The sequence below is a fragment of the Neodiprion pinetum genome, chromosome 5, assembly GCF_021155775.2.
Source record: "Neodiprion pinetum isolate iyNeoPine1 chromosome 5, iyNeoPine1.2, whole genome shotgun sequence".
Taxonomy (NCBI): domain Eukaryota; kingdom Metazoa; phylum Arthropoda; class Insecta; order Hymenoptera; family Diprionidae; genus Neodiprion; species Neodiprion pinetum.
The window spans coordinates 21439990-21455038 of NC_060236.1; the positions used below are offsets into that span (position 1 = coordinate 21439990).

At 40.6% G+C, this 15049-nt stretch overlaps 2 protein-coding genes across 3 annotated transcripts in view; one reads left to right on the forward strand and one right to left on the reverse strand.

Moving 5' to 3' along the window:
* mei-W68 (meiotic W68) overlaps positions 1-15049 on the forward strand; it is a 58596-nt gene that overhangs the window by 1047 nt on the left and 42500 nt on the right. The window lies entirely within an intron of this gene.
* Positions 249-13174, reverse strand: LOC124220344 (glial cells missing). Its single transcript, XM_046629073.2, has 6 exons — positions 13009-13174; positions 4214-4316; positions 3752-3982; positions 3109-3378; positions 2373-2469; positions 249-2057 (listed from the first exon to the last, which is right to left on the reverse strand). The coding sequence occupies exons 1-6, from the start codon at positions 13017-13019 to the stop codon at positions 823-825; spliced, it is 1947 nt and encodes a 648-aa protein (XP_046485029.1). The 5' UTR covers positions 13020-13174; the 3' UTR covers positions 249-822.

Here is a 15049-nt window from a genome sequence, read left to right on the forward strand (position 1 = left end):
ACTCGATGTTCCAATAGGTTGCATTGTGAAATTTTCAATTAATTAATTAGTAGAAATTGTTAAACAATGAAAAATTCCCGCGACACCGATAAGTGAGAAAGTAAGCACACGAGTTTAACGATTCGGACATAGAAATTGTTCATTGGTATCGTAGAGATATTGTTCATTGGTATCGTAGAGATGCTTCACGACAATACATATATTCAAAGGCGTTATTTATACTGATATTTATTCATTCATATGTTACAAATTCTTCACCGACTGTTCGAACACTTGATCATCGTTTGCAGATTGCATAACCCTATGATCCAAATAACGTAGATCTCATACTATACCGTGAGATTACGTGTTTGCAAAACATAAGGACTCTTAATTATAAGCAACTAAGGGTACAAATCTACTCTGAGCAACTCCGAATTTCCCCAGAGCGACATCAGTCGCACGCTACATTGAACTCTACATAGGGTGCGTTCCGATATTACCTCTCAGTGTTGTCAACAATCGTTTATCTCTTTTGCGCTGCTAAATTTGTGACCAGTTTTCTTCTGTACTGGGGAGTTTTTAGCGCTGCCAGCTGATTTCGGAACGTACTCATAGTACCATTTAGAGGTCAGTGGCGTTAACGGTTTCAATCCACTGTTTCAAACCAAAAATCTGAAACTCAGAGCTCTGCTAAGACTACATGTGTGCCCTGAATTGCCTGTAATTAGGAGTCCCTGTGGTACGTATCCACGTAATTTTACGGTATATATACAATATGATACATATATATCTATATTTATATTCATACCTAAAACAAGAATAATGATAATATAGTAACATCTAGTGATGACCGACGTACGCTTGCGTCGGTTGGGCGCCGCACCCCGAACCAGGTATCGGTATCGAATGAGGTGGTATCGGTTCATTGTCCGTAGGGCTGCACAGCATACCGACGAAGGTGTAGTCGACGAACGGTGCCATGTCCAGTTCCGGTACATCCCCAAAAGCGATGCCCTGGTCGGGAGCTCCGCCTCCATTCACCCCAATACTAACGGGCATCTGCGGAAGTCGAGTATCGAGCACTTCGCAGGTGTAATGACACCGTTCATTACCAGGGTAGTAAAAAACGTCCTCAGAGGTCTTGACGCACTGATTCGGCTGCTGCTCTGCCATCTGATGGTAACTTTCAAAGCTGCTGAATCCGAGATGTGTCCCGTCCCCCGGATCCTTCGGGCCCCGAGCCCGCTGTGCATACGCAGGTCCGAAAACAGAGTTCGTCGTTCTGTCATTGACGGTGTGGCAATTCACGGTATCTTCCTTATCGACGGGAAAGCAGCCTGCTCTCCGCTGCTGATCAAACCCGGGAAAGTTCATCCTCTCGTCATTTTGCTGCTGGGCCCAAAATGACGATTCGGTATCGTTTTTATGTCGCGTTTGGTAAGCCGCGGAATCGTTGATGCATTGACTCTGCTCCGTGAGGTCCTTGTGCCCGGCAATATAGCAGTCGGCAGGCTGTCGTCTGGACCCCTCAAAGCCGGGGAAAGCTAGCCGCTCGTCTTGCGCCGGAGTCAGGCTTAAGTGGCTACTGCTCGAGTCCTCGCTCAGCAATTGGTTCCAGTAGGTCGTCGTCTGGTCAGAGTCACTCTTCGACGCCTCGTACTTTATCGTCCCGCTGCCAAGGTCAAGGAGGCTGGGTGGCGACCTGGTCACATCTTGAGTGCCGTTTCCGGCGCTCGGAAATTCCGGACGGAGCGGCTGGTCCAGCTGGAATATTTCTTCAGGCTGGAAGAGGTCTCCGGTAAACGAAGAGAAGTCAGCGTACGCAGCCTCTTGCGGCACTTGCGAAACCTGACCGACTCCTGCGGTCGAACAATAGCCTTGCATTCCGCCGATGCTCGGCTCCTGGCTTGGTAGTGAATCCTGCAGCCAGTACGGGGTTTCGCCTGAGCTTGAGGTGACCTGGTGAGGGTAAATACTCGGTTGGTTATGATGACCGTGGGGAGTCGGTTGGTAAGGCGATAGGCTACTCTGCAGACCACAGATGCACTCGAAGGGTGGACAGGAACAGGAATAACCTGAAACAGACCGAAGCGTAAATAAAGATTCATCCGTCAGACGTCTTGGATAAGATGTATAAAGGTATTTCCAAACTATTGCAAGTATTGTCTTCAATTATCTTCTATGTTTTCTCTTGTTTGGTAATTGAGAATGAAAGTGATCTTTGTTTCCGACGTTTTGTACTGTGTTCAAAGTTTTTAGCTTGGGCTTCTATTTCTATTTTTAAACGCTTTGTTTGAATCGAACATTGATATTACCTAAAACCTATTTTTGACTGAAAATCCTGACACATTAATAGTATCTACACGTATGTGTGATACCCTCGTACTAACCTTTGTCTGATACCAGCGGAGGAGGTTGCGCCATTCGAGTTGCGGGAACCTCCAGAGGTTCCGAATTCACGCGTTTCGTACCCCTCAGCGACATTAACTGACCAAAAAAAGTTGAATTGTTACTAGTGTTTTATATTTGGGACGTTTTTTTCGATATAATATTTAGTAAAAACTTAAGTACGAGAATCGAAGAAGAAAGAATCAAGCTGTACCAATCAATCAGAATTATATTTATACTCTAATCGTGAAAAATTGAAATGTTTTTTATCATTGTTCCAAAATAATCTGCAAACAGTAATCCTATGATTTTTCGACTGATGAAACGACCCGTGTATATCAATTAGGGGCTTATACTTTATGTACATAAAGGTATACGTTATCGGGCGTTCCAATGAAAATTCCCAGTGTAACGTTTTAAATAGTTATTACTGTATGTATGTATATACATGCAGTACAGATTAGCCTCTATTACGGCTTGCCCTTGATGCAGGGCACGCAACAATAACCTAAGTCAATCTGGGACGGCTGAAGTCTAATTGACTCAAGTTTGACTCTCGTAGTACTGCAGCTTGAGCTGTTGATCGTAACGTACTTGACTACCATACGCGGCTCGAAAGACGAAGAAGGCATATAGAAATACAAATGTTTCAAATTATACAATTCACGGGATTAAAATATCGGTTTAAAAATTTCAAAATTTGAATTCGGTAACGAACAGAAGGGAGCAAAAATCTACCTTCGTTCCAAGGGCGGCTTCTCTCGCCAAAAGAACTGCCAGTCCTCGAACCCGTCTTCCGGCACCGACGCTTCGTCTCGCCTCAGACGTGGACTTGGCCTCGGGTCGCGGATGGTCATGTTGTCCTTTGGCCTGGAAGAATATCGCGTGCTCTGTGTGCCTCCAAAAATGTGTCACTGGGTAACCGCAGTGACCGCGGCAGGAGAGAATCTGCAGACGACCTCCGCATTGACGATTCGGGCACGGTTTGCCCTGCTGCTTTTTTCTAGCCTAAAACGTTGATGGGTGGAACTTGAAAGAAATTCTCGGGTATGATTTTAAAAATGTCCAAACACCGACTTATGACAGCGAGAAATTGTTTACAATGAGCTCAAAAAATGAACGGCTGAATTACTCATTCGTGCCACGCATGAAGTGGTAAAAAATAATCGATAGAGAAAAACAATATGCCAGTGTGACCAAAGATGGACAAGTACGGTTAATTTTAAGAATTGGAAACTGGACGATCAAGTCTTTGTATATTTTTTGAAACGAAGAATATAAAGTGGAATGGCGATGACTAGTAAAACAAAAAATTCGGTATCCAAACTTCTGTTTTGTACACATTTTTGATCTATTATAAAAAGAGACATGCGCGGCATACCTTGTCACAAATAGCTGGACGAAGGTGAACGCGTCCACCGCCAGGAAGTAGACATCCGAGAGAGCAGACTAGAACACCCAGGCAAGATTTTTTGAGAATACTGACGTTGTGATTGTTCGTGTTTCGCATCGCCCAGCCGGACGCGTGTCTCCTTGCCTCTTCGCAATCCGGGCCGTAGACCCGTCTGACGTGACCGTCGGCCCACTCGCACCACGGGTCGTAATCGACAACCTGTAACAAATTTGCGTTACCAATTTGGAATGTTAATAGCGACGATTAAGAATAACGGCGATACGAATCAAGAGATATTCGAATTTTGTACACGGGAGACTCGGTAGAGTCCCGCGTCACTTTTCATCAATTACAGCTAACAGCTATTATTGTAATCAGTGTGGAGGATATTGATACGTGGAGGGTGAAACAGATCGTAGAAATTCTTCTGTAGATCCGAAAAATACTCACTCTAGGCACATTCGAGTCGTTTATGTCCCATTCTTGGTGAGGGTGTTGCTGTTGCTGATTACCGGCGACTGTCGCTGACATCGTCGGCGAACCAACGCGGCTCCTGAAGCAAGATAAAGAGAGGGAGGGATCGAATAAATGAAAATAAAAATGTAGCGAATTTCAGTAGTTCCGAAAATGATTCGTTTTGTAAGCAGGCACAGCCGAATGAACGCAATCACAATTGGCAACTATAACTATTAATTGGGTTATATTTGCTAATTAGTAACGCTATCATTTCTGAAAAAATAAAGATTTTACTGACTCGGGACGAAACTTGTCAAAACCATATTCTTTTTAAATCACTAAACAAATATTCTTTCAATATTCAGTCATTAACTCTTTCGCCGGAGAGAACTATTGTAAATTTTATTAGGGTTCTGGGAAAGAGCGCAACCACATCGAATAAACAGATTATCGTGCGGAAAAGCTGCGCTACACGCGCGCAAGCTCAAACGCAAACGCAAGAATCGTTATACTTGTCAAATCGAACACTCCGAAGGTAACATAGCAATCGACAATCTTGATCAGCCTGAAATGTTTTTTACGTATTTTACTAAAGAAAAAAGAGGTATGTGTTTGACACAAATAAAAAATGTTTTCTCTATATTTTTGGAAGTTTGAATTTTTTCAGAAAAATCGCATCATGCGTCTATTTGGAAAGTTTGTCGGTTACTGTACAGTCAGTAAATGAATACAACGATATTTTTTTATGATTTTAAAATTGGCAATCGATCGCTAAAAGTAATGTCAAGGATTCGAGCAATGAAATTCACGGCCGAATGACCATCAAAAATGTAGTACGTCAGATTGGAGGGTATTTCATATCCTTTGCGTTGCTTCTTTGTACGTTCAATTACTTTCATTATTTGCAAAGATATAGCCACTAGAAGAAGAGCACCTGTGCCAAATTAGATATTCGAAATTACATTCTCAAATCGGAAAAATGGATACTACATTTTTCTTTGTCAAACGTCTTTTTTTCTTCAGTAGAATACATGGAAAAAATTCAGGCAAATCTCAACAATTTCGATCTACATATTAGTAACTGTTTTAAATTGTTCGAAAAACCTGAGTAACTAAATGTAAGAGTGTAGCGCGGTTCATTTGACATGATAATTTGTTTATCAGGTGTGGTTACGCTCTTTTTTAGCGTCCCACATCACATTACATCAAATTCACAGTGGTGATCTGCGAAATCACGGTATGTACCGATACAAAGAACTAAATATTTCTAAAATCTTTAATAAAAGATTTCAGAACTAAAACAAAAAAAAAAAAAGAAAAACAGTATGATTATACCAAGTTTGTTGCTGAGTCAGCAAAACGTTCTGTATTTCAAAAATAGTTGGCGCATCAAAATTCAATATATGTATGTTAGGTCCACAAGTTATCAATAGAAGAGCACTACCTTACTTTACTCGTTGTTTGTGATTGTGCTGATTAGGTTTCGTCAGCTTATTAGATGTGAAAGTGATGCAGTGTGTGATAATATCAACTATAAAGACATTGCATAAATATCTTGGATGATACAATAATATCAAGTCAAATTTTTTGAATCGATTTAATTGTTCGTCCTATTCAGTATTTCTGTCATTTATTCCATTTTAAACTCCGTTGAGTGTGTGTAGTGCATAGGGATTTTGATGAATATAATCTCGAAGAAAAATCGTATGTAAAAGTACAGCTGAAACCGAGCTGAAATAAGGATAGGGACGCCTTTTCCCATGCGAAACGCGATTCGTGCGGAGATTTGATCGGTATAGCGTACATAGTTGTAAACTATGAGAAACACTACCGCGACTGCAACGGTGGGCGTAAATTTTTCATGGTCAATGACTCGCGCCTCATCGAGTTGTCTCTCGCAAACATGAAATAGTCATGAATATAGGTAGGCAGCTGATATCTATACGTAAGCCCTCGTGTTTACAGAGCCATTGTGTTCTCGCATTACTTGACAAGATCGTGAAGTTTGATTTGAGAGATCTTTTCCTCATTTCGAAAAATCGACTCTCGATATTGATCGATACAAATTATTCGAAGCAAAGCAAGAAATGAAACCATTGGTACTCATAAAAGCCGATGACGCGGATAAAGATATTAGTATAATCCGAGAGATGGATGGATAAAAAGTGAGAAGAAATGAAAAACTTCGAAAAATATTAAGATTGATCTCTAGTTCGATGTCACGGTTTTGATGCCTTGGCCATAGAGCATGGACACGTATCTAGACAGACATGGCTGTTTTATGCTGATCCGGCGAAAGCCATTTAAGCTTGATACGCCGATACAGTGTGAAGGAACTTCCACACGAGTGTCGTGTTTGTGGGTAAGAAAATATTCCCGGATTTTATACGCATAACCATAGAATATACACGCATCGCGCGTTGACCACCCTGCAGCCGAGGTCATAAGTATCTCGAGTCGCGCTGCAGCACCAGTACAACAGTGCAGTTGTAAATCTGGATTTTATCTCTTACACAAAGCGGCGGATGCTTCGCTGTGTATCGCCTATGCGTCCACGGGTTGAAAAATACCAGCTGTTGGCGCTGAGCGCGAACGTCGGACGGATTTCACCGTGAACTAATTTTTTTTGGCCCGGAAATATAATTCAGCGCTGAAAGTTAGGTTAAGTTTCAAGCTTCGTATGATTGTGTGCAAATTTTTATAGGTTCGATGCTCGCCTCGCCGCTCGCGGCTATAATCAACCTTCCTCTTCATTATTATTGCTATATTCTTCACCTCCAGCTTCTCCTTCTCAATTTTATTACTTTTCTTTCTTCTTTATCTGATTATTCACGTTATACACGTAGCATGTCTGATCGCGTGTGTATTTCTGTACAGTAATATATGTGCTCGCCCACCTCGCATTTCGTGTCAATTAAAAGTGTTTTTCTTACATATAATCATTAGGGTTGCCACATATAGAAGTGTTAATCGCCGTGCCGCGGACTAACCCGCCTATGAGTTCCGCTTTATAGGTCCATTCCTACATGTGTTATGGGCACAAAACGGATTCAGATCAGATATGTATATCGGTATATATTTTTTTTTTGATCTGTTCTTTTATCCTCTACATTCTATCAATGTAGGTATATCTTGATCTCCAAACGCTTTGATAATTGTTCCATCATCTAATTGGTCCACTTCCGTTTTCTAAACACAATTGTAACGACAATCAAGATACTTTTTTATTTAATTTATAGAGATGAGAACCAAACAGTATAGGACGAATCGGAATAAAGTGATATCGTTGTAAAGTTGGGAGTTTTTGGAAAAATCCCGCGGTTAGAAAAATGAGTTGTTTTTTTGTCAAAATCCCAAGGTAGGAGAACGAAAGTTGCAATCAGAAGCAATTGGAAAAACGAATTTAAAACGAACACCAAGAATAAAAATTAACAATAAAATCAAATATCGCAATACCTTGACATCGACTGAATAAAGGTTGACCAGCTTATTTGATTACGTACAAAATACTATTGACGCTGAGAAAAATGTTGAATTTATGGAATTTCCTATGTATAACCGAAGATCCGATTTTATGTGGAACAGGTACGTAAGCGTATACTATTACACTACAGGTCGTTATTATATCACTTTATTGAATCATCCTGTATAAACCTGTACAACTTGGACGTTTACAATCGGTCCACGCCTACACATTTCGCGGATATCGCACCGCGGTCGGGATGATCGCTATCGTCGTGTTTAAAAGAGCATTACGAAAAGAACACGGAGGACAAAAAATACTTTGTCTACCAAGAACAAAAGGATAGAACAACATTAGAGGAAAAAAATAAATAAATTGACTGAAATAACAGTGGAAAATGAAACTAGCAAACAGTGCGAGGACAAACTAAAAGATCGAAAGGACGTGTGGAAAACCGTGATTCTAAAAGTGGAGAAGAAAAAGCATGACAATATATATACGAAGATCAAGAATTCTTGATTATCGAAAAACCGATGAATTAGAGTAAACAAAGGAGAAGAAATTGAAAATGAATTGAACACAGAATATGAGAAACAATCTTCACGTGGCTGAATAAGTGCGGACAGTTCATATAAAAGTATCAAACATACACACATGTGTCTACACGCGGGGATGTACTAATACGAATGCCATGGGTTGAGTGATTACCCCGGATTGGCGATAAAGTCATCGGGTGTCTTCGGGACACGCACAAGACGTATAATAGCGGGGTGATTCGTAAGCCCTGAAGAACAGAGAGCCGTTCGTTTATCCGTTCGCTTTACTCGCGCTGCAGAGCTAGCTGGCTATGATGCAGGGGTAAGATGATACATCGAGCATAGGTTAGGGCCAGAGAGATGGGCAGGATCAGATATACCTACCATGCGAGCAGAGCCGACGACGAGGAGAAGCGAAGAGAACCAGAGAGAGGATCAGATCGGTGGTGTTTTGTGTGCGTGTGGAGTTTAGGTTCGGCTAGATTGGGTCATAATATAGTCGGCGACGCTCGGACTCTGAGCTTGGCTTGAGGTTATAATGTAGTTGGCGATGGTCATGGCGTGGCGGCGTCTCCTGCATCAGAGCTTCGCGGCAAGCCGCAGGCTTCATTGAGATATTAAGGAAGATACACCCTGCGCGGCACGACGTCCCTTCACCGAGCACAGTCCACTAAATATATCTGTTTAAACGTGTCGCGTGAAAAGTGGATAAAATGAATAAAAAGAAGAAAAAAACGAAACAACAAGAGAATTGGGAACACAAACAAAAAAACTAAACAATTCTCACCTGATCCGGAGAACGAGATATTTCTACACGTTTATTGTATGTAACGCGGTGGTGAGAACGAGGGAAATAGAGGAAAGAAATAAAAACTGTCGCGTGTTATATGCACGGTCGTAAAAACACAGTCGAGCGATTTTTAGTCGAATAAATCGTTGTCCCGATGCCTAACATTGATTTTATCAATCATCGTTTTTGGCCAATATAGAATTATAACATTTGCTGTATCCACTCGATGTTTTTATTTGTTGTTTTTTTTTTTTTTTTGTTATTTTTACCAGATCTTACGAATCTATTCGACGATCAATTGTCTGGAGAAAAAAATTTAGCCGATACCACAGAATTGATTTATTCGACTAATTTTAGTTGTTTGACAAACTACGATATTTCTTTTTTGAATCAGATCTCAATTGAATTTACTAGATTTGAATAAAGCTGATTCGAATTGCGACTAGTCAAACTATATTTCACACCAGCTGAGCTTCAGCATATATTAATTGATTTGAGTGATGCTGAAATTACTTCTTTTCTTTACTCCTAAATTTCTGCAACGTCTTTGACCGTATCTTTATTATATTCGGTGTGACACGTACCTATATGTGTACTTACATCGACTTTTTACCCGTTCAAATTTGATTTAAATACAAGGTATAATAATCAAGAGACTCGGTCGAGTCGCGGATTTCAAGTATTCTTAAATACCTACACCTCTAAAAAACATCTCGCGAATTTTGTACACCTATGATAAACATATTCATTACGTCCCTGTCTTGAAAATTTTTTCTTCCCAAAAACGATAAAAAGAATGAAAGAAGCAAAAAAAACTAAAATACAAACAGCGAAGAGTAAAAAAATTCGTTGACATCTGTCATTGTAGTATCTAGTACTCGTGTGTGATGGATCCAAGTGACTATTTATTTAATTATTATACGCGATTGCGGCGACGATTTGCGGCTCGCTTTGAAATCGTAGGTAGCGACAGGTAGAAAAATAACCTTACAACATAAGTACGCGCATCGTAGACACACACGCACACCTCACTATTCTATGTACTAATATCGCGTGATATAAAATAAACGATTCTCGATCTTCACCCGTTTGACGGAGAGGCTCGGGTCGTTCTACTCTCGCAAGCTATTAGCCGAATCCCACGCCCTCACGGCGTGTCGGTACGCCTAGAACAAGCCCAATAGTACGCAAACCATATAACCATCCACCGTACATACAAGACACTTATTATGTATACACATATCGTACGTGTATATGAATATTGAAACGCGTCCCACCCACGCAGTAACAGCGTTCAAATTCAGGAGAGCCGTTAAGAGCTATACGACACGAGGCGTTACGTATGTAAGATCGAGTCGTTTAATTTTTTCAAATCCGTTTATCGGGCCGAACGGAACACCCGGCAATACGATAAGTCTATAATCTTGCGTCTGAGGTATGTATAATTCATGACTTGTTACATCTAGCACTTGAACGCAGATCGAAATGCCCAACGCCTAAATTCTTCCGACGCGACGCACGATTTTGCCCGACGCAAGGCCAATCAGGTAGATTTTTGAGCGAGGTGTAAGTTGCAGAAGCCATTTAGACTTGTATTCTCCCGACTCGATCTTATTCGAAAATATTACTATCCGCCGCAAGACTTGCGGAACGTTTTTGTGACGTTCGGAATGATCTGCGAGGGTGAAAAAAGTGGACAGATATGGGAGAGAGAGTGGAAAAGACAATAGTGGTAGGAACGGATGACGACACTCGTTTATGTCTTTATTTCGTTCGTACTTTTTTCAATTTGCATGCGATTTTGTTCTTTATTTTTAATGGTAAACATTAAGTCGTACACAGCGCCTGTTGGGCGTATGCAAATTTTTGTATCGACAGGTCAGCGCCCATACATGAGATTCAATCAATTTTTATCCTGATCCGAATACATCGATCGCGCATCAACCTCACCTTGTTACGATATTTGCTTGAAAAAAAATTTCAACTTATCGTGTATTTTGAATCTGCGGTATTAAATCGTGATAAAGTTGAGTCTAAATCAAACAAGTAGATGATGTACCTACTATGTGGAAAGGGAAAGAAGAAAAAAAGATTAATTAAGCAACTCGATAATATTCGGAATAGGCATGCAATTCCCGTTTGGCTATCAGTTTTTATTAATCGTTTCTTCCTGTACCTGCGCTTTGTTTTTTGTCCTCTCATTCTGGTATCACATACCTGTAACGTCGTCGGCATGAACTTGGCGTGTGCCGCGGGACAAGGTATAAGTACTTGAGTGGGTACCAAATTTGGATGGTCATCGATGCCGTAAGTGTGTGTATAACATACAATATGGTATATATGTACTACGTGGGCCGAACTACTCGCTAAACTGCCTAGGATATATAGTAAGATATCCTGTAGGCATAGATAATACATAGATACAGCTATGCAATGACGATGTCGATGACGACGATGATGGGTTGCGTAGATCCATAATGTGCTTGTTATCTAAAATCCGAGGTCAATTTTGTTGAAGCAATGATTTCCGAAGATTCCACAAGGACTGGGTTTTCTTTGCCGACCTTTGAACGTGAAAATTCTAGATTTGGTCTAGTTGTTCAATCAATGTCCAATTTTCGGTATTTTTTAACGGGTCAAGTGTCGCAGAAACCGAGAAAGAGGGTGCCGAGAATTTTTAACAAAGCTGAAAACGTAGCCCGGGATTCAAGGTCTATTTTCAGCTTTGTTTGAAGCTTCTAGCACGTTTTATTCTCGAGTTACAGCCTGTTGAAAAATGCTAGAAACAATGCTAGAGAAGGTGACACAAGCTGCTGACATAAATTTCGATTCTTTTTGTTTCTTCGTAAAGTTATAACTCGAGAACGGGATGAGCTAGTGACTTCGAACAAAGCTTAAAATCGAGCTCAAGGATCAAGCTAGTCATTTCGAGTTTCGGTTGAAATTCCCAGCATTCACCGCTCCGGTATTTCAGTCCGTAAGAAATTTCAAGAATAGAATGTTTTTGTCCATTCTCATTTCTATCTCTTTTGTCGTATCGACATGTGTGCAGAAAAACGATGAGGATTATACGGGAACAGCGTTCGGGTCGTAAATTTCTTTCGCTATCTAACCACCTTTCTCTGGCGCTTTGGATAAGCGCGCCTTCGCGCAGGTCGCGCGGGTCGCGCGCGCGCAGTTCAACAGCGCCCTCCCTCTCTCTAATACCAAGAGAGCAAGAGAGAGAGAGAGGCGAAAGAGCGTCTCGTCTATAGTAGAGGATCCCTTAGCGAACAGGACGGTGCATTCGGCTCCTCCGGCTGCGAACTAATATAATAAACGCCCACGCGCCAATCGGGGAGAAGCGCGGGCTCTGATAATAGTGCACGCCCACCTCGTTATTGTCCAGATATCCCCAACCACCCCCCTCCCCTTTATCTTTAGCGATCGGTTTTTTACGGCAAGGTATATAGGTAGAGACGTACATAGGCACAGCGATACATACCCTACATATTATGTACGTACATAATTGTACAGGTTGATGTAAAATCGATAGATTGAAATTAATTGATCGTACGTGAGAAACAATTATTTCGCGCCAACTTGTCTAACGTTTCGGATTCCATTCGAGGAAGTTATATATTTTCAAATTCCTTTTCTCACATCTGCAATCTATAATTAGTGACATTCGATGTATGAATATGAGAACAGCCACGGTGAAAAATTGATACAGTTATACGCGATTAATTGCATAAAATCATTTAGGTGAAATAAAGATCAATTTATAAAGTTTTTTTTGTTTATTACTTTCCAAATCAAGGTTTTCGTCTTTCATCAACGATTTTTCAACAGTCACGAGGCAAACTTTATCCATAGAACAGAGAAAATGATTCGAAATACAAACAAAAGCCTTGGTTTTCAATCTCTTAACTAATCCGAGTGCAAATAACGTGATTGAATGAGGTAAAAGTAGAAAAGAAAACTGATCTTGCAATGAATATATAATGCTTACGATACTCACAGTACAACCATAGTCGGTGTGTATTTCTTGGTAAGGCTTCGTTGCTGTGCAATGGCACGGTTTATTATCAAGTTTCTGTATTTTATTAATCGACGATTACTCAAGGAAGATGAGGGGGAGCCTGGGTAATCGAATATGTCAATTATTTACAGCATTCTTATTTCAAAATCCGGCTCACTGCGTATCGTGTTACGTTCGCACACGTGTCAAGTTATTCGACAATTTTGTATTATCCAGAGAGAAGGGGATGAGGAAATTAAGCACCACCAATTTCATTGATTATTCAAACTTTTTTACATCATACAATTATTTTTCCAAGGGAAGTTGACAAAAAAATTTTCTTTCATTTTCAGCAATTATTCGTATTTTATAGTGTTGATTTTTATTGCTGATATATTGTTGTTTTCATTTTTAATATTCATTCATTTTTTCATAGTTTTAGATTAACAGGATTAAAAAAAAGTTCTCAACTCATAAAAAACGATCATCAAATTTCATTTCATTATTGTATAGGACAATTATTGTACTTGGTTTAATTACGACGTTTTTCACTTAGCTTCCCATTCGTTAACTTTGCTCATCAATTATCGATACGACTTTTTATTGTTATTCGTAAAAAACCACACGACGAAATATTTATTCTTCTCGTATACTTTAACGTAATTTCTTCGAAATTGGATAAATTTTTCCTAAAATTGTTTCTTTTTTACAATCTTTAAAACTTGGACAATAACTAAGATCAAAGATATTCATTTCCTTATAGCGTTTTCCTGTTTTGTACTACATTCCTGCATTACCGCTTGATGATTTCGAATCGTGCGAGGGAAACGAGGTGGGACAAAGTCCGCATGATAAAAAAAAAAAAAAAAAAGAAAAAGAAAAAACCAAAAAGAAATACAAACGACCACGTAAAACAAAATCGAGAATGAAAAATAAATACGTATAGTCGAAGATCACCGACTGGCTCGTCATTCGTTTTTTGGCACGAGCTAATTTTACGTACGTATTCAAAAATCTGTATCGCGTTCACGCGTCTCTAATCGCACGTTAGTGCCGCGAGAAACGCGCGTGCGTGCTTGCGTGCTTGCGTGCCTGCGTGCGTGCGACACGGAGCCGTGGCGTATACTGAAACTCCAGGACCGAGTGCTGGGACCACGTTGGTTGGTCTCTCCCGGACGAAGCAGAGTAGCTAGAAAGAGAAGCCGAGCTCAGGATAACGCGGCGGGAACCAGAGAAGGCGAAAGAGAGAAAGAGAGAGAGAGGGAGAGAGAGAGAAAGAGAGAGAGAGGGAGAGAGAGAGAGAGAGAGAGAGAGAGAGAGAGAGAGAGAGAGAGAGAGAGAGAGAGAGAGAGAGAGAGAGAGAGAATCCTGCGCACTCTGATCTGGCTGGCTGTCTACCGTCACCCCGCCTCCAGGAGGAGCCAGCATCGGCCAATCGGCGTCGTCGATGACGAGGGTGATTTTTTTACTCATCCCTTCATCCCCCCTTTTCCCTTTGCTGCTTGGTCTTCTCTTTATTCAATATCTTTCGAGCTTTGGATCTGTGGGTGTGATTTATGGCGTTTATGGTGAGACGATGGTGGAAATAATTAATTTTTTTCTTATCGCCAGTATTGGTATCAGTCTGGTATTCCAGATTTCAATTTACAAACTACACTCTTTGAGCTTTTTTGTCAATAACGTTGCGACAGAATCTTAAACGATCCTGAAATACACGATTCAAGTTGGCTGATTTATTCGAGTTTGAAGATGTCGTATCACCGGGCTGCAAAACGAATTTTAAGATTTCTTGGAAGTCTTCTTTTGGGGGGATTTTTCAGAAATTCATTCGGAGTCGTACAAGCTTCTGAGGATTTTTGAACTGTAATTATTTACTTCAAACATATGTCAGTACAGTTCGTGAGATTTCAAAGATTCTTGAGACTGAAAATGCTGCAGTGTTGAAAGTAAATTAAAAACGTAGCCTCAACCTTGAGCGGCATTTTAAGTTTTGTTCCAAGTCCCCAGCACTTGCAGTTTTTGAGTTATATTCTGTAAAGAG

Bases quoted from the DNA above. Each gene is read 5' to 3' on its own strand.
- LOC124220344 (XM_046629073.2), bottom strand. The intron at 3,379-3,751 runs GTATGCCGCGCA...TCAACGTTTTAG, and splicing joins GTCCAGCTATTTGTGACAAG to GCTAGAAAAAAGCAGCAGGG. The intron at 2,470-3,108 runs GTAGATTTTTGC...TTTTTTGGTCAG, and splicing joins AAGCCGCCCTTGGAACGAAG to TTAATGTCGCTGAGGGGTAC.